At 43.1% G+C, this 18,413-nt stretch overlaps 1 protein-coding gene across 1 annotated transcript in view; it reads right to left on the reverse strand.

Moving 5' to 3' along the window:
- The window catches only part of USP13 (ubiquitin specific peptidase 13), a 72,672-nt gene that overhangs the window by 46,287 nt on the left and 7,972 nt on the right, over positions 1–18,413 (reverse strand). Inside the window, exons 2-3 of the mRNA XM_067536470.1 lie at positions 10,769–10,894; positions 5,594–5,654 (exon numbers count right to left, since the gene is read on the reverse strand). Coding sequence (XP_067392571.1) covers positions 5,594–5,654; positions 10,769–10,894 — 187 coding nt within the window. The remainder of the gene's footprint in view (positions 1–5,593; positions 5,655–10,768; positions 10,895–18,413) is intronic.

Below are 18,413 nucleotides of genomic sequence, written 5' to 3' on the forward strand. Positions count from 1 at the left end.
ATTAGGGTAATGATGCACTTAAGAGTATCCCACCAGTTTAGCTACTGTGAAGGGGGAAAGGGGAAATTTAATTTACCTTTTAAGGCTTCATGCCATTCAGATTGTTTCAAGACCAGGAAATAATATTTTCTCAGTACAATTACCTCAGAAGCCTGACACGCTGACTTCAAAGCAGCATGACAAAAAAAGACATACACTGTTCCATTAGTGCTAGCAAAAGAATGAAGATTTAACGTGTGGTTCTTTGAAAAAGGACTATGCAAAACCAGCACCATCCCACTCAACACTTCTGCTCCCTGTGACCAAGATTTGCAAAAGCGACTAGTTGTTCTGGGTGCCTAACTTTGGGTGACTAACACCTTAAAGGGACCTGATTTTCAGAGGGTGAGTTATCAGCCCTTTAAGCTGGGCCCCTTTAAAAGTGTCAAGTTGGGCAACTCAAAATCACTAGTCGCTTTGGAAATCACTGGCCTATACATGTTCAGAGGTTTTAGTTCAGTGATAAAAATAATTTCTCCTTCCTTTTTATTTCCAGTAACCCTGCAGAGCCAACAAAGCTGAGAGACAGTGAACTCATATGTAATCAACAGAATTATTAACTATATTCTATTATGAGAGGACGGGGCTACCCTGGAGCAACTGTGGGCAGAATTTGCCTTCCACAATCGTTACTGTGGATTATGCGTGAGCAGGAAAGAATCCACTTGAATTTCAGAACTCAGGTTAGGTTTTCTGAGCCAGCAACTAGGAAAAACCTATTTTTACTTTCAAGACTAACAAATTTCTACGGGCATAAGCTTTTGTGGGCTGCATCCCACTTCGTCAGATCTGACTAACACGGCTACCCCTCTGGAACTATTTTTACTTGTTAATCGAGCAAATTTGATTTAGAAATCACTGTGACATGAGTGGCAAGGAATGCTGGGAAGCCTCTTTCCCACAGAGTCCCCTCCCAGAGGAAGGCAGCACTTCAAGATGCCCGAATACCAAGAGTACAGGAACCCCTGCGTAGTAATGGGTTTTCTTTAGTTCTGAGGTCTCACACGGCCACCAGAGAACTGATTTATAGCATTTCTGAAGAGCTGATACATTGATGCTGAACCCACACTGGACAATGTATTTCCCTTCTAAGGGACCAGGAGCTTTATGAGACTCAGTCATAGTCACAATTAAACATTGTGGTCATCAAAACAGAGTACCCATGGGTCACGAAGAGCATGCCGAGGGAGAGGACAACAGAGAAGGCAAAATAACTGATGCTCTATGTGGGCTGGGCTGGGGGTGTTATTTTGGGCAAGCCGTCAGCAGGGTAAATTTACCTCAGCTATCATCTGGCCCAGCTCATAAGCATCACTCTAGTGACAGTGAGCAGCACACTGCCACGGGCTGACTGAAAACAGCAGGTGAGTGGGCGGTTGATGGCAGAGTGCTCTAAACTAAGCCGCTGGAGGGGAAGGAAGGGAGGAACACTTGACTGGACATGCCCAGATTAGATTTAGATGAGCTACCAGCTGAACGCACTAATAATAGTGGCATAATTAGATCCCAGGCAGGACCCCCAAACAGGAAGTCCACCATGTGTGTGGTGGTGCCTGTGTGTGAGACAGACAGCTCCCTCATAACACAGACCAATGAGTCTGCAACCAATATTGAGGCCCTACAAAATGGTCTTGAAAATCAAGTCTCATTTAGGGCTCAATCCTGATCTCATTGCCTTGAATGGCAGAGAATCCAGCTCTCGAACCTCAAATCATTCCTTCCAGCCAGTGGTATAACTACAGGTGGGCCTGCGGGGGGGTCATGGCCCACTCACTTTGAAAGCAGGCCCATCCAATCAGATTTTAAGCAAATCATCATTTTTATCAGCCTCTCTTTCGCTTGTGACACAAGGCTTGTGCCCACCCGTGTCAACCACAGGCCCTGCCAAAAAATCAGTTCTAGCTACGCCTCTGTTTCCAGCTGCCCCCAAAGTATCATGAATGCCACATGTCTATTCAGATTGCAAGCAATTTGGAACAAGCATTTTGTCTTCACACATGTCTGTAAAGCACCACGCTCACTAGCACTACAGCCACTTCATCCTGTTTGGTGAAAGGAAACCAAACTGCAGTCCATCTGAGACTTTACAATGCTTCTGACTAGGATTCACTAGACCATTAACTATAAAGTGGATAATATTTGCACAGTGCTTTGAAGACATAAAGTGCTAAGTACTATTTTTACTATGAGGTATTTACCCTATTTTAACACCATGGTGATTAATTTAATCATTGCTTCCACTTCCACTGTACTATGGGTTTTCTTCACCATCATAAGTTAATCGAAAGAAAAGCAAAGAAAACTAAGCCACCAAACTTAAAATCCTTAATTGTATTCCTAATAACATTGTGGTTAGTTGCACTGATTTAATCTAGGTATGGTTAACAGGTTTTGTAGTCAGTGCTCCTACTTTCTACGTGTGGCTCTATATAAAACAAATTATATTAAAATTGCAATATTTTGTAAACTCTTATTTACTTTTCACGATATATGCTGTCTGTCCACCTGTCTGAATTTCACTCAAGTTTGGGCAATGAAACTAGAAAGTGACAATTTCACTCATTTCTTAGCCGGTTTCATTTTTAGTTCTCAAGTGTTGCACAACTCTATTGTACTTAGATTCACAATCCTTCAGGGGAGTGTTTAAATCCCCAGATCACCATTTCTATTTATAGAGTGGTGTGTGCATTTTGTACTTTCACTCTTACATGAACATAAAATCTAAATGTTGAGCCAGAAGCTAGAACCCTTTTAAGCAGGTGGCAACCTGGCAACCTTTAAATGCTATTTAAACCTTGCAAGCTATTTGTAAATAGACAAATTAAAGATATCCTTACTGAAAACAGAGCTCAAGCACATTTTGCCTATAAGGTGCATATGGTCTGGAGACTGGCAAAGTTGGCTGCAGATGAGTTCACCAAAACAATTAACGAGGTATCAACAGGGAAGTTTGAGAAGTTCACACAAGGACATTTTTGCAAAGTCACAAAATAAAGATTCTCTCTTCCCTTCCTAGGCTGATTTTTGTTTCTAACTTAGCCAACTGGCGTGCCTTCCAGCATTCCATGATAAAGCTGGAGCACACTATCTACCATGGCTCTTCCAAGTGTTTTGGGAAGGAGAAATCTCATAATGGTTTGATCCTCTTAATTTTTCTGATTTCTTCATTTCCATTCTGTTCTCATGACAGCAGCAGTTCTGGAAGCCCTCTAGGAGGATTTTAAAGTTGTGTTTCTAATACAGAGAAGACTGGAAGGGGTTTAATATCCTTAATAGCCTTATTTCAAAGAGGATTATAACTAGCATTGCTACCAATGCCCAAACTAGATTGACTGTACACAAAGCCAGCTTCACTGGGGCTGCTTGAAATCACTCAGTTCAAGACACCCAAAACCTTTCTCTGAAGATCTCTTGATCATTTACTGCTGTCCCATTACTCTGAGAGCCCTGACTGGCTAGGTATATGCATTAGCTGACCAATCACAGCCAGTTTGGTATGAGCCTCTGTCATGGAATTCGGGGTCCAGATGATCAAGCAGAAGCAGCCCTTAAAGTTCTGTAAAGGTGGAAAGCCTGGCAACGTAACACTAGCTTTGAGAGAGCAGCTAGAAGCAGCATGGGCTAGTGGATAGGGGACCAGACTTGGGACAGGAGACCTTGGTCTCTTAATATCTCTGCTACTGATTCATTGTGCAACCTCATGCAATTTAACCTCTCAGTGCTTCAGTTCCCCATTTGTGAATGGGTATAATGATATTTATGTACTCGCTTTTGCATCTATAAATCTCAAAGCACTTTACAAAGGGCTATAGGGTGCTAACCTTTGCTGTAAAAATCACCACTTAAATTATAAAAATGAGACACGGTATGAAGAGAGTTTCAGTCCATCCCCAAGCAGAAAGGGATAGGCAGAGGACTATGAGGGAGCACACAGCCCAGAGGAGAGTAGACATTCCACAGATGTCTCAGATCCGTAAGGTCCTTGGGTAAGGAGTGGCAGGCAATTCAGTGGACCAAATTCATCGCCCATTCACCACTGCCTTCAAGGATTAATCGAAACAGACTGTTGGAATCTCTGTAACAGCTCTAACAGCATGGGAGCAGAACGGTCAGATGCCAAGGGACAAATCCTAGTTCATTCAAGACCCTCTTCTAGCAACAAACCACAGAGGAGCATGGAGTTTTACTCCTCTTATTTGGTGCATCAGTGACACACTTTAAGCCATATAAAACATGTACCCAGAGGCCACAAGAACAGGGGGCCTCAAACATGGGCAGTAAATTAGCAATAATAAAACTTGGCCCTGTGTTTCTAGGAGCCTTTTTTGGTCCATCTCATTCACACATGCATTACTAACTCTGCCAGGCAGCCCTGCTTGGCAGTCTGCTTTCTTTTGGGGGCTTATGCAGTCACTCTGTGATCGTTTGGTGTTAACTGAAAATTATTCTGAATATGAACGGTTAGTAAATAGCATTTAAACCAGTGCCTGCCAACTAACTCCTCATTAGCGGCCCCTTCCTCCTACCAGGAGCGGAACCTCATTTGTTTATGCTCATCTCACCATCTTTTCCTTTCTTTTCCCCAGACCTGTCTTTTTCAGAACCTACTCCTGACATAACACTTACTGAATCAACCAGGATCCTCTCAGCAACACATTCCACAGATCAAAGAAAGTCCAATGGGATGTCAAGCTATTATTCCCCCTCCTCTACAAGAGAGCTGGCTTTTGCTATGAAAACATTTAACCCCTTCAACACAGGAAGAATTATTTAGCTACTTTCAGTAGTGACTATGTTTTCTATTCTCCCACCCACAAAAGAGGCAAAGAGGAGAAAATACAAAGAAAAGGCACCAGAAAAGCCCCAGAAATGGATATAGTGGAGCTGACACAGTAGGGTCCCAATCATGAGTTTATGGGGTCCTAAGGTTTCTTGGCTGATCCATAAATCAACGGATATATTATCAAGGAAAACTGGGATTTGATGGAAAGATGATTAGAGGCAGATGAAGGAAACTCATTGGGGATTTCCCTTTCCCTCACTTCCTAGCTTTCTGTAGAGCGGGGAGATGTTAGGCATATAGAATTGTGTATGAGTTATTAAAAGAGGTTCGGTATAAATGTACAGTTATATCTACTTTGGGCCAAATTGGGGACCCCTTATACTCACACTTGTGAGCAGTTACAAGTAGTTCCACAGAAGTTAATGGGACTACTCATGAGAGCAACTGCTCACAAGCAGGTATCAGGGTTCCCCAGACTGGCCCTATATACGCAGTTTATCCAAATTAACATTTTATAAAAGCAATGTACATTGTAAGTAGACAGATAGATGTCTAACAAACTCTAAGCTGTTTGAGAATATCTGAGAGGCTGTTTCGGGATGATCATTAGTAATATTTTGTTTTTTTAAAGGGAGACACAAATTTGTAATCTTTCTACTTGGAATAGTTTTAACAAAAAAAAAAAAAAAAGTGAAGGCAGACAGGGAAACCCTAATGCACATGCACTAGGCCTAAACACAAGGACCGTGTGAGAGCAGCTATTTACAATACCTAAATATAGCATCACATTCCTCCTGTTTGGTAAAGCTCCACCAGATGCCCCTGGTACCTTCTGGAAAGAAAGAAAGAAAAGATAAGAGTTAAAAGTCTAACCAGTGAAACTGCAATAAGCAAACAACATACTCTAGTGCTGATAAAAGGTGCCAGACTGACATCCCGGACAGCAAAGTCCTCTATCTAACCATAGAACAGGTAGAGCAGGGGCAGCAGAAGCATACGCTTCCTTCATATCCCTCGCCAACAGGACTCGACCCTGATCCAGTGGGACTGCCTTTAAAGAGACAGAGTAGTGTATTCTATGTGTCCACTTACTCCTCTCTGCCAAGAGGGACCAATTATGATAACACTGGTGATGAGACACTCATCCCTTAAGAACTGGGCGGGACCATCACCTAATTTCACACAGACTCCCACACCATCAGATGCCAACAGTACTTAATGACTGGAAGCGGATTGGACATGAGAACCCAGAGGTGAAAGCCTCTGCCTCCCATTACCAACCCAGATGGGCCACATGGCCATCCCGGCTGTGATAACAGGCTTATCTAAAGTGAATAATCGGAAATAAATGCCTTTATTAGGGCATGAGTCTGCTCCCACTGAAGTGAATGAAAGTGGTCACAGTGGTCAGTAAGCATTAGGTACTATGCAAAAAAGCTATGCTGTTATGCCACCAGCATGTCTTTCATAGCATGTAACATAATGTCACGCTACTTTAAGCAGGGTTTGCTTGTTGCTTTTTTTTTTTTTTTTTTTTTTAAACAACTAGTAAAATTGGGATACAACAGGTGTATAGAGACAGGCCCAGAATCTGTCAATCTAGGAAGAGTTCTTGTGTTGGTCTCCGATGACAGGGAGCGGAAGAGTTCACATATTTTGGGTGATTTCTTCTGCCGTGTAAATAAAGCTCCAGCCAAAGAGATCGGCTAGAATCAACAATAAGCTTTCACAACCCATAGGAAAGTTTTCCATTATTAGAAAGAACAGACACCAATTAATGTTTCTTGGCTACATTTAACAAAACAACAAAACCTACTGTTCAGATTTATCATACTGATTTTTGATTTATTCATCCTGCAGGCAGGGGGGAATGGCCGCTAGTGTTAAAAACCAGCTCATTTTCTCAGTGAAATGTAAATGACAACAGAATTATGTAGCATCTTCTCTCACTCTTAAAAAAAATCCCTGATCTACTACAAAACAGCAGCAACAGCAGCAATATATAATATAGACAGTTGCCTCCCCATCCCATACATCCCAATTTATCTCAGTGATTCATCCACAATACTGGAAAGCTGGGATTGAACTCCATTGACTCCACGTGTGACCTTGAGCAAGGCATTAAGACCAAAATTTTCAAGACTGACTTTGGGTGCCTCCATTTTTGGCCGCCTACCTTGAAATATCTCAGTCTGATTTTCAGAGGTGCCAAACACCTGCCATTACCACTGGCTTCAACTGAAGTTGTGGATGGCTCAGCACTTTTGAAAAAGCAGGCCTAGGAAGTTTGTGCCTTGTCTTCCCTACCGTAAGCAAGGCATGATAACTTTCCTCCCTCACAAGATATTATGAGCTTTAATTAATATCTGTAAAGCATTTTAAGATACGCCAACAAAAGGCAGAGTCAGAGTGAGGTGGTAATATTAGTGCTATGTCGGTCTCTCCATGTAACTTGTACTAAGTATCAGGCACCTTATTTGGCAGCTCTATAAATCGCAGATCTGTGTAATGAACTTAGCTACCTCTGTTATCTATGTTCTCGCAACAGGGCTCATCGCTATCTAGTATCTGAGCACCTGCCATGTAGCAAATCTTACACTCCCCTGGGCAATAGGCACAATGTAGTGCAATGGTTTCAGAGGTCACTGGGCTTAAGGCAGAGAGAGAGCACCATACAGATCACAGTTCCTGTGTCATATCCCTGCTGTGCGCAATATGGGAGACATGGATGAGGCTGCAGAAGAGTGACTGGTTTTTAAAGCTCAGAAAAAATGATGAGGCAAAAAATTCAATTTGATGAGTCAACTGATGTTACTACCATGGGGGTGCTGCCCAGTTTGCAGTATCAGTGAAGTCAGTGGAACAATGACAATGTACATCAGCTGAGGACCTGCCCCTTGCTCTTTTGTAAAGCTGTGCCAGAACACACAGCTGACACATATCCCAGAAACTTCATGAAGCGACTAAGACTTCCCCATTCTGCAGGGACGACAGCAGGGCAATGAGAGAGAAAAATAGCAGCCTGGTCATATGCATCCAAAATCACTGCACCCATGGCTTCTCTGTCTCCTACCGTCCTAGTGCTTATAAGCATCGGAGAACCTGCACTGGGTCCTTCATGAAGCTGTCAAGTCGGTGAAGCTTGTTACAGGTAGTCTAATGGATTCTCAACATTTGGCATTGCTCTGCGATGACATGGGGTGCTGTCACTAGCAACTCCACAGGAGGGAGGTGGCTCTCACAAAGGAGCAATATCCCAACAAGCTGTCTTAAGAACAGAACCACAGGTCCTCACAAAGGATCATCAGTTTCCCCTCACTGATGCCTTCAATCATTCAGTATGGTCAGCAGCCTTAGCCAACCTTGCTGATATCTTTGGGTACCTGAATGAGCTGAACTATTCTTTCCAGAGGCAATACACAAATGCCTGTCCATCTGCATTGGGATTCAAGCATTCATCAGAAAACATGGACATTGGTCTTCCTGAGCATAGAGGAAATGTGGGGTCGTTTCAGACTTTGAGACAACATATGTCTATGAACTTGTGTGGATCAGTACAGCCCATTAAATTATATTTTTATAGTTCCAACTAACTCATTTAGTTAATGTTAGCGTCCTAATGCCAAACATCTAGTACAGTAACATGGAGAGATGTCTGAGTTGTATTATGTTGCCTAGCAAAAGTAAAGTAGAGGAGTAGTTTTCATTTTCACCCCACTCTATTTAAGCCTTTGGAGAGATATCCAAACATATGTACATACATACACACACAATTAACATAGGGGCATTGTGGTAGAAATCCATTGTTTCTCACAGAGATAGTAATACTGTTGTATTGTGAATTTATATGTCCCCCCTCATCCAGAAGGATCCCAGTGTGGATTACAAACTCTAGAAGTTATGGACATTCAGCCACCTCTGGGGTGGAACACTGCAGCCATTAACATTACACAACTGGTCATAGGTCAGTGGTCTCCAAACATTTTAGGTTGCGCCTCTCCTTACCCATAATGGACTCTGTCCAGGCCCCCTAGGAGCTGTGGTCAGGAGCCAAGACCAAGAGCGGAGCCGTGGTTGAAGCCAGAACTGGAGCTGCACCTAGGGCCAGGAGCCGTGGGCCAAGGCCAGGAACTGCAGCTGGGGACAGGATCGGGGCCAGAGCTGTGGCTGGGGCCACGTCCAGAAGCTGGGGGCCACAACCGGAGCTGTGCTGGGGGCAGAGCAGGGCTGAGTGGCACTCCCTCCCTGCCCCCCATGGGGGCTGTCCCAGACCTTGCCATTCCTCCTGAATATTCATTCCTCCACGCCTCCCTAGGGGGGCACGCGCCACAGTTTGGGGACCACTGCTCTAGGTAGACAGAAGTGAAAAATAACTTTGCCAGCTGAAGAGTACTGCCTAACCAATTATTACTGTATCACTCACTAGCCAAGTACTGCCCCAGCCTTGCTGAACCTATCAGGTGAGATCTCACAATGTCCTTCCCAAAATGGTACAGCTGCAACTCGCAAAGAAACCCCATGATTCCTCAGTAGGGTGAGAATGTCTTTGCAGTAATCTAGCATCTTATGTTTACTTTGACACCGAGGTAACAATAAGTGTACTTGCTTTCCACCTCTGGAGCTTTTGGTTCAAACCCTACAAGCAAAGAAATTTTGGAGACCCCATTTTAACTCCAATTTGGTTTTATACTGAAACCTCCCATATACTTTGGCAAAACTAGCAAACTCTCCCATGACCAGAATAACAAGGACATAGGAGGCTAGGGGTGATACTCATGTGGAAGTCTGAATCTGACTTTACCCACCTCACTCTAGTCAGTGCAATTACCTTTCACAAGCATTAAATTCACTCACCAAAAGAACATTTGCTAGAACCTGCCCTGTCTCCCATGAGGAATTTACAGTAACAGTGTGATGGAAACGCAGCCATTTCCCAACTGCCCAGGGACATGGAGCCTTCTGCAAGAGGATTTCCCTAACTTTTAGCATACATCCACTCATCCCAATTTGGAGACTTTGTATTGCGGCCACCAGTCTTCTGACAAAGTAAGAGTGGACAGGACATTTTTCCAAGGTCAGGGGAGATCCCTGATCAGCCAAAGAGATCACTGCTATAGAACAACAGGAAGCACTCTTTGCCCCACCCTAAGCAGCTATCTCAGTCCCTGTGGTTGGCTCCAGGATTCAAAGGTATATTGGAAAGTAAATTGAGTGGCACATCAAACCAAACCACACCAAATCCCTTTTACTCTGTTTGGGTCAGAGTTCATTAACAGCCCATAGAATACAGACACCAAACAAATACATGCACATGCGTGCACACACAGGTGGTCTTAACATTTGATATCAACAGTAAACCCAATAGAGTAGCGAAGTATTACTAATTGGAATCTTGTATGTGTTATAAGAGATTGAACTGGGAGGCAGCATTTGTATCTAGGGTCCATTTTAGACTAGAGTTTGGCTGACAGCACAAAATCAGGACTAAAGCTCATGTCTAAATTCAATGACACTGAAATGTTTACTCTTCTGTCAGCTTGAGCCAAAATCTCTTGTTCTCAGAAGATTCCAGATAGATCTGAGCCAGAATCAGAATATAGGCATCTTGGGCCAGATTTTTAAAGATACATAGGCACCTAAAGATGAACATAGGTGCCCAGTAAAACCAATGGGAATTAGTGCTTCTGAGGAAAACAAAAACAAAACCCTACCATAGGCATCAATGTGCATCTTTAGGTAACTAAATACCTTTAAAATCTGGACCCTGGTGGTTTGCATCAAAACTGCACACTTGAGTTTGAACCCAAGGATAGCTGACTGCTATCCAGCCCAAAATTCTAAGGGGGTTCAGATTTGACATTTCAGGTTTGTCTCATCTCCCAGTTACTTTAGCTGAACTTGCAGATGAGGTATAAGACTCTCCCAAACAGAAGCTACAAATCTCACCTCTATCACATGTCGTTTCAGATGCATATATACACACTGTCCTGTTTTTCGATAATGCCTTTCAACATGTTCCCTTCCAAATCCCAGAAACGTGTTCATGCACACATAGAGACCTCCTTCTGATTCCTGAAAGAAATTATAGAAAACAGTTATAGTACAGAAGGAACTGAATGGGACAGAAGACACCAGCAAGCAGAGAAAGTTAGGAACTGCAAACCTTTTGTGCCCACCCCTTATCACATGCTTAAAATACAAAATACAAGACAATAGTCTTCCTTTTAAGAATCTTCCACATCATGTTACAATATATACTAAAGGCTGATTGGACCACAGTTACTGTAATATTAAAAGTTAGTAAGGTTGCACTGATGCAGCTGCGCCACTGTAAGCTCTCTAGTGCAGTCTGATATGACTTGCGTACCCCCAAGTTTCCCCTCACTTAAAAACGACTTGCTTACAAAATCAGACATAAAAATACAAAAGTGTCACAGCACACTATTACTGAAAAATTGCTTCTTTTCTCAGTTTTACCATATAATTATAAAATAAATCATTGGGAATATAATTATTGTACTTACATTTCAGTGTATAATAGATAGAGCAGTATAAACAAGTCATTGTCTGTATGAAATTGTAGTTTGGTACTGACTTTGCTCGTGCTTTTCATGTAGCCTGTTGTAAAATTAGGCAAATATCTAGATGAGTTGATGTATCCCCTGGAAGACCTCTGAGTACCCCCAGGTTGAGAACCACTGTTCTAGTGGAGCCACTCTACGTTAATGGGAGAGAGCTCTCCTGTCAACTTAATTAATCCACCCCCAACGAGCAGTGGCAGCTATGACAGTGGGAGAAGATCTCCTGTCGACATAGCACTATCCACACCGGCACTTAGGTTGATGTAATTTATGTAGTTTGTGGCGGGGCGGAGTGGAAGGGGGGTGTCACTTATTCACACCCCTGAGCAACATAAGTTACACCAACATAAATGGTAGTGTAGACATAGCCTAAGTGTGTCAAGAACTGATGTCTAGTAGCAGGTCTTCAAAAATCCACGTAATTATTCATCCTTTGCAAGAGGAAGGCATCCCTTGGAGAATGTGCGCACTTTGGAGGATGGGGGCAGCTGTTAAGCCATCAATATCAACGGAATCTAAGCTTCCATTTTAAATAATATAACATTTCTAGCCTTACAGTTGCAAAGACAACCTTCTGAACGGGAACTGGTGTACAGCTGTCCTCCTGAGGGTGCAGACAGAGTGAGCACTTCAGTGCCTCTTCTGTTGCTCATTGCCTTCCCCAGCTGCCCAGAGTTACTAACAAGATTCTGCTCTGTTTCACAGCACCCGATTAGAACCCACTGGGCAACAGTGAAGTTGTCAAGAAGCATCTCGACACTTCTCTGCTTCTGTTTGAGACAGAGGCAGGCACTGGCCCTAATCATAGAGTCAGGGAACTTAAAACAAGTAGACCAGAGGAGAATCATGAGTTACATCCTCCTGGGATTGATTAGAAAGCCCCAAGGAAGGTCCAGGTAAAGCAACCCAGTAGGAGTCCCAACACCTTTCCTCTTCCCAGTAGCGAGGTGTTGAGGCTGGCTTTCTGACTAGGGAATTGCCCCAGAACCTCACTTCTACCAGCTCCCTCCCAAATAATTCAAACTGCTGCTAGTAGGTCTGGTCAGCTGGTGTCGGATACATTTTTCTAGTAGGGTATCGTTCCATGTCGGTGGGGCAGAACAAAGGACGGTCCTCTTAAAAGCGCTTTGACCATGCTTGCATTTTGAACTGTAGGGTGACAAAACATCTCACTTCTGATTCTCTGGAACCGCCGCTAGCTGAAGTCACCAGTAGCTCACTTAGATATGGCTAGTGTATCGAGCAGCAAGAGTCACCAATGGCTTAAAATTGTTGGAACATATATATAATTCTTGATCACGAATTGTTACAGGAATAGGTATGTTCTTGTATATCTTGTATGTGAATAACCCAGACAACAAAACTATGGACAGGAAACAGAACTAAATGTACTCTCCCAAGTTAGAAGTCATTGTTTTATGGCCAAGGTCACCTGAGGTGCTGGAAGAACACTCTGAAGGGCTGATGGTGCTAAACTTTCCTGTGTTATTTAGTGCCTGACACCAGATCTGCTGTGGACTGGCAATTTCCCCCTCAAGCACTAGGCCTATTAATCCAGTTAACCTCAAACATGCAAACTCCTAGGCTAAAAATAAAAAATTCAAACTTGATTGTTTACTAGTCAAGCTCTGCGACGTTGAAGAGCAGCCATCAAATGGAGACAATACAAGCTCTATCCCTCAACCATTTCCTCAGTACAGGAACACATTAAGGAGGGAAAAAAACTTTTTGATGTCTGGTGTATAACACAATTTAAGCAACCAGTGTCTGTCAACCAAGCTCAGTTTTGCATAATGCTGGATTCTGCACATGGTTCCCTCCTCCCAGACATTGTGGGTGAAATCCTGGTGAAGTCAATGGCAGAACTCTCATTGATTCCCGTGCGGCCAGGATTTCGCCCTGCTTTTGCCTTTCTGTGAGGATCTTTGCATCCTTACAGTAAATCGTGGATCCCTTCCCCCTTTTTGAGACTGCCCCAATCCTGATTTTCTAAAGGGAAATCCATCAGACTAAAGCTCATAAAAAGCTTGGCTAAAAGACTAACCCGGACATGACAAGCAATATCCACAGTTAAGACTGCAGTAGCAACGGTATCTCAACAGTGTCTAGAAGCCAACAGTGTCTAGAAGCTTCAGCCAAGATCCCTTTTGCTAGGCACCTAAACACATAAGAGACAGTATCTGCTCCAAAGAACTTGCTATCTGAATAGACTAGGTGGACAAATGGTGAGTGCAAGAAGGTATCTGTACTTTTATAGACGGGGAACTTATGCACAGACAGCTTAAGTGACTTGCCCAATGTCACCTACTGAGTCCATAACAGAGACAGGAAGCGGACCCAGGCCTCTCAAGTCCCAGTCCAGTGAAGCAGAAGTTCACTCTTCTTCTCCAGGGACCAACCCCCCAGGTAACCAAATATCATTTATACACTTGCTGTGGCAGATTTTGCACCACCCAGATCACCATAGATGCTCACTAATATAGGCCATGTATCCACTAAGCCAGTGTTTCTGCTGGAGGGTGGCATGTGTCTTCTACATGGGGAGTGTGTATGTACTAAGAAAGAGAATACAGAGTCATGCCCAAACAGCAGGGAACCCTTGCTAAGTTAGAGAGAGGAGATGGGCACAGTCTGACAGCCTGGGTCACTTATAATTTCACACTGTCATCTCAGTGGCTGTCTTGTGGACGCTGATCTGTGATGAACATTGCATGGTTACTGCTGTGAACTTTATGTACGCGAGACGAATCGAGATTAAAACAGATTTTAATATTACGGACGCACACATGGAGCACAATTCTAGCTGTTTACTGAAAGTCGGCTACTTCACACCCTCCCCTCAAAAGCAGCTATACATTTCACCACCACTTATCCCAAATCCCTCTTTACAAGGCACTATCTTCACATTTACTTAGAGCCTGAAAGACCCCAAAACCCGTCCTGCCTTGATTCTGCAACTCTCATTCATGCAAGTAGATCTTATTTACACAAATGGTCCCATTCCGGTCAACATGGCTATTGATGCAGGAACTGCTGGCATTAGAAAGGGCTGCAGGACTGGGTCTTATACACACAGCGCACCAGTGAAATGCTTCTGCTTCTGTGACAGAAAGCAGGAGTCGGAAAACTGCCGAATAGAACACTACACAGGAACAATGGTGAAGGTGAGCAAGCGGAGGGAGGAGAGAAGAGAAAATGACATTTTATCCCAAGACTCTGGGGCAAACCCTTACCTCTTATGGAAAGTAACGTGGTTTCTTTAACATGACCAAAACAGATGCACCTTTGGTTTTTCAGGTTCATCTAAGATTGCAGTAGAAGTGAGAACCAAGCAGTTTGCTATATGCCACAGTTCTGCCTCGCAAGGCTGAGTTGACCGGGATCTGGCAGGGGCATGGGGAGAGATGAAGATGGGGGTGTCTAGTTCTTTCAAATCTAAGATCAGACCACCCAGCCATTCAAAACTCCAGCACCTAGATACTACAGTGATGGGTGTGCTACAGCCAGACAGAAGTCATGCCTTTAAACTATCCAGCAAACTCATCTCTATTTTATTCGTGATCCACTTGGGGAAAAAAGTTATTTACACAGTCTATCTAATGCCAACCCCCCCCCCCCCCCGCGATGAAGGTTTTTAAAAGATCAAGACTTTTGCAGCAAGGGCTACATTTACCACTGTGAACCACAAGGACACCACTGATGTTTAAAGTAGTAAATAATTTTTAAAATATTTTAAAATCATCCCCAATATATTTTTGTCATAGATTCATACAGTTTAAGGTCAGAAGGGACTGTTATGATAGTCTAGTTTGACCTCTAGCAAACACAGACCATAGAATTTTACAGACAGACACACACATAGATCTTTAGTATGCGAAACATGGAAGCCACCTGACATATGCAGTCATTTCTTGTCCCTTTTCTTTTACATCCTTTATCAGCTCCACAGCTACAGCATTCTCTCCAGAAGTCAAGGCTGCATCCCAGTTAAAAGAAGCCTGTGGATGCTCAGCCTAAATAAAAATATATCCATTGTCAATGGATAGGTGTTTCGGGAACTTTGTTTATAATTCAGTTTTCTCAGAGACAGTTCATTCTCTTTTTTCCCCGGAGCGTCTCCATGAGAGCACTCTGCTCTTTTGGTAAGAAGGCCATGGTAACTGCTTGACATTTTCAATACATATGCTAAATGTAGAAGCTGCATAAGTTAGCCCTGGTTACTAACAGGAGAGTTGTTTCTCCTGGAAAAAGCAGACAGGTTGTTCTCTCACACAGCCTGGGCAGAAGAAGATGACACTGCATTCAAAAATCTAACACAGTCGTGGTAAAACAACATTAGTGGTGAGAACTAGAGCTCTCTGATACGTGAACTTCACCCTTCTGCAGAGAGCCAAGCCCATGCTTCACTTAACACTTATTCAAGCTCTTTTTTGAGGGCTTAACTGAGGCCGTGGCCTTGTGCTGGAGAATTTCACCTATTGGTAATACCAGGTGCCCTGGAAGGAGGCAGTATCCATCTCCAATTTCTAAGGGGCTATCGTGGAAAAAAAATCACATTTTTGTGTTGGTGAAAGGTGTCAGACGTACTGTCCCAGAGACTCAAGTACTCTAGTTATCCGCAAACAAGAACAATACACTGTTCCCAGGGACTCAGAGCACTCTACAAACAAAATCATCAAAGTTCAGTAGTGAGGTGCATAAAGACAAATTTTACTGATCATGCCCGTGCTACCTTAGTATCCATGCAGCCTGAACTGAACAACTTAAGTCTTGTCCCAACTTGCACTGGGCTCAGCATAAACTCAGGGATGGAACATCTAGTGACAGTGGGTTTTTTTACTTTTTCAAAGTCTTAAGACAGTGCTAAGGTGGAAGTTTCTACCCACTGCTCTGACAATAGGCCTTGATCCTGACCTAGAAGGACCTTCTAGTAAGAGTAGTGCAGCCTTCTTACCCATTCAATCCTGCGAAAACGAGCAAACTTTAGGGAAGGCTTTGTAACAATGTACATCTCCAAAGTGGGAGTAAATGCAAGTTTTCCTTGCAACACAGCTTACTATTTTTCATCATTTCCATTGCAGTAGTGACCACAATATGCTATGTACTTTCCAAACAGTCCCTTCAAACCTTGAGGAGAGAGAGCGGGAGAATGGAGCAAATATACTGGTGATGGGAGGATTGGGGAACACAAACACCAATCCACAAGGAATCAGTGTGAGATCACCCTCTCATTTCAAGCGCACAGAACACCAACAGCCATCAGATGCTAATGGCTTTCAGCCACTACCAACCTGATCTGGAGTTGAATCGGTGACCTGTATCCTATTACCACTCCGTGAGCCATCCAGTCCCCCAGGGAAATCTACAGTTTAACATTTTCATTTCCTAACGTGGCTAGGATAATAACGTATAACGTTTAAGGACATGTAGCTGTTACATAGCCGCTAAAATGGCAAACGGTCACAAATTTGGACATCTGATTTGCAACATAGGGGGTTATTAAAGAGTAGCCAAACATACCAGTAAGTATCACAGGGAAGCAGAGAAAGGATACACTAATACTCATGATCCTCATTAATTACCTCAGATGTTGAGTTACCAGGGGATTATCCACCAACAAACACCTCATCTCTGATTGAGGTTTCTTGCATTAAGGGCCAAATCCTAAAGCCCTGGAGTCAATGGGAGTTTTGTCACAGTTTTCAATGGAACTAAGATTTATCCCTACAGAAATGATGACCCAATGGAACATTTTAGGGTCCTACCGAGAGAGGTAGGATAGATCATCTGTGATTACTATCACAAGTCTGGTTGTGGTCAAACCAAAAATCTTCTGCTGTAAAAGATTACAGCTATGATACAATATTTACTATATCTGGAAGGGTTAAAAGAGCATTTCTATATCCAGAATATAGAAACTTTACAAAAATTTAATGAAGTGACAGCCTTCTTATTTCATGAATTTTTAAAAGGTAAACAAATAGCAGAAGCTTCAACATTTAATAATCATCTGAATACATAACAGCTTACAATGGGGAACAAAAACAAAGCAGATGTCCAAAATTCTCCATTGCTACTTACAGTGGAGCAATAAAAACAAATCACGTCAAAGTGAATGAATACAAAAGGCACGTGCAGATTGCCCCTGGCACAATAAAAAACATGCATCCCAGCCCCCCGCACCTCCCCCACACACCCCCAATATACCAGATACAGTAACTTGCATTAATTTACCAGTGTTTAAACTGTGTGTTTTGTGCGGATTTTAAGGTGCTATTTGGCAAAAACACATACACGAGCCTGCCACTTGATCAATCAAGATGCAGACACAAACAAATAAAAGTGGTAAAGAACACCACACACAAATGAGGGAGGAAAGGAAAAACATATGGAAATGCAGGGTGGGGAGAAGATGTGAACTACAGGACTGCGGACAGGAAAAAGAGATAAAATAAAAGGCAGGACAAAAGGGACACAACAAATGAACTGGGAAGGGGAAGATGAAAGACATGAGGAGAATAAGAGAAAGGTTATTAGCAACTGGACTAGTAGTTTAAAGTCCTAACTAGAACTTTCCACCTCCTTTTTGTAAACAGAGTCATTGTTTTATTTTATCATGTCTTGTGATGAGTGTATACAAAATAACAAATGGCACAGAGAAGAGAGATTAGGAACTTCTATTCATCATGTCTCATAACACAAGAGCAAGAAGACATTCAACTTTGTTGAAAGGTTGGAAATTTAAAGCTGTTAAAACAGTGATCTTCAATCTGTGGGGTGCGACCCCTTAGGGGGACGCAGAAGAATGTTCAGGGGGATACAGTTCTAGGCCCAGCTGCAGCCTCGGTACTCTGGAACAGCCACAGGCCCAACCATGGCCCTGCTCCCAGCCCCAGTTGGGGGGGAGGCACTGGGGGCACGAACAGAGGTAAGGGGTGGCACGGGGGTCAAAAGTTTGAGGACTACTGTGTTAAAAGGAAATATATTCCCACTCACGATACTATTAGGCT

Source organism: Emydura macquarii, unplaced genomic scaffold (assembly GCF_026122565.2).
Source record: "Emydura macquarii macquarii isolate MOO-44397 ecotype Brisbane River unplaced genomic scaffold, CSIRO-AGI_Emac_v2 contig_3603, whole genome shotgun sequence".
Taxonomy (NCBI): Eukaryota; Metazoa; Chordata; order Testudines; family Chelidae; genus Emydura; species Emydura macquarii.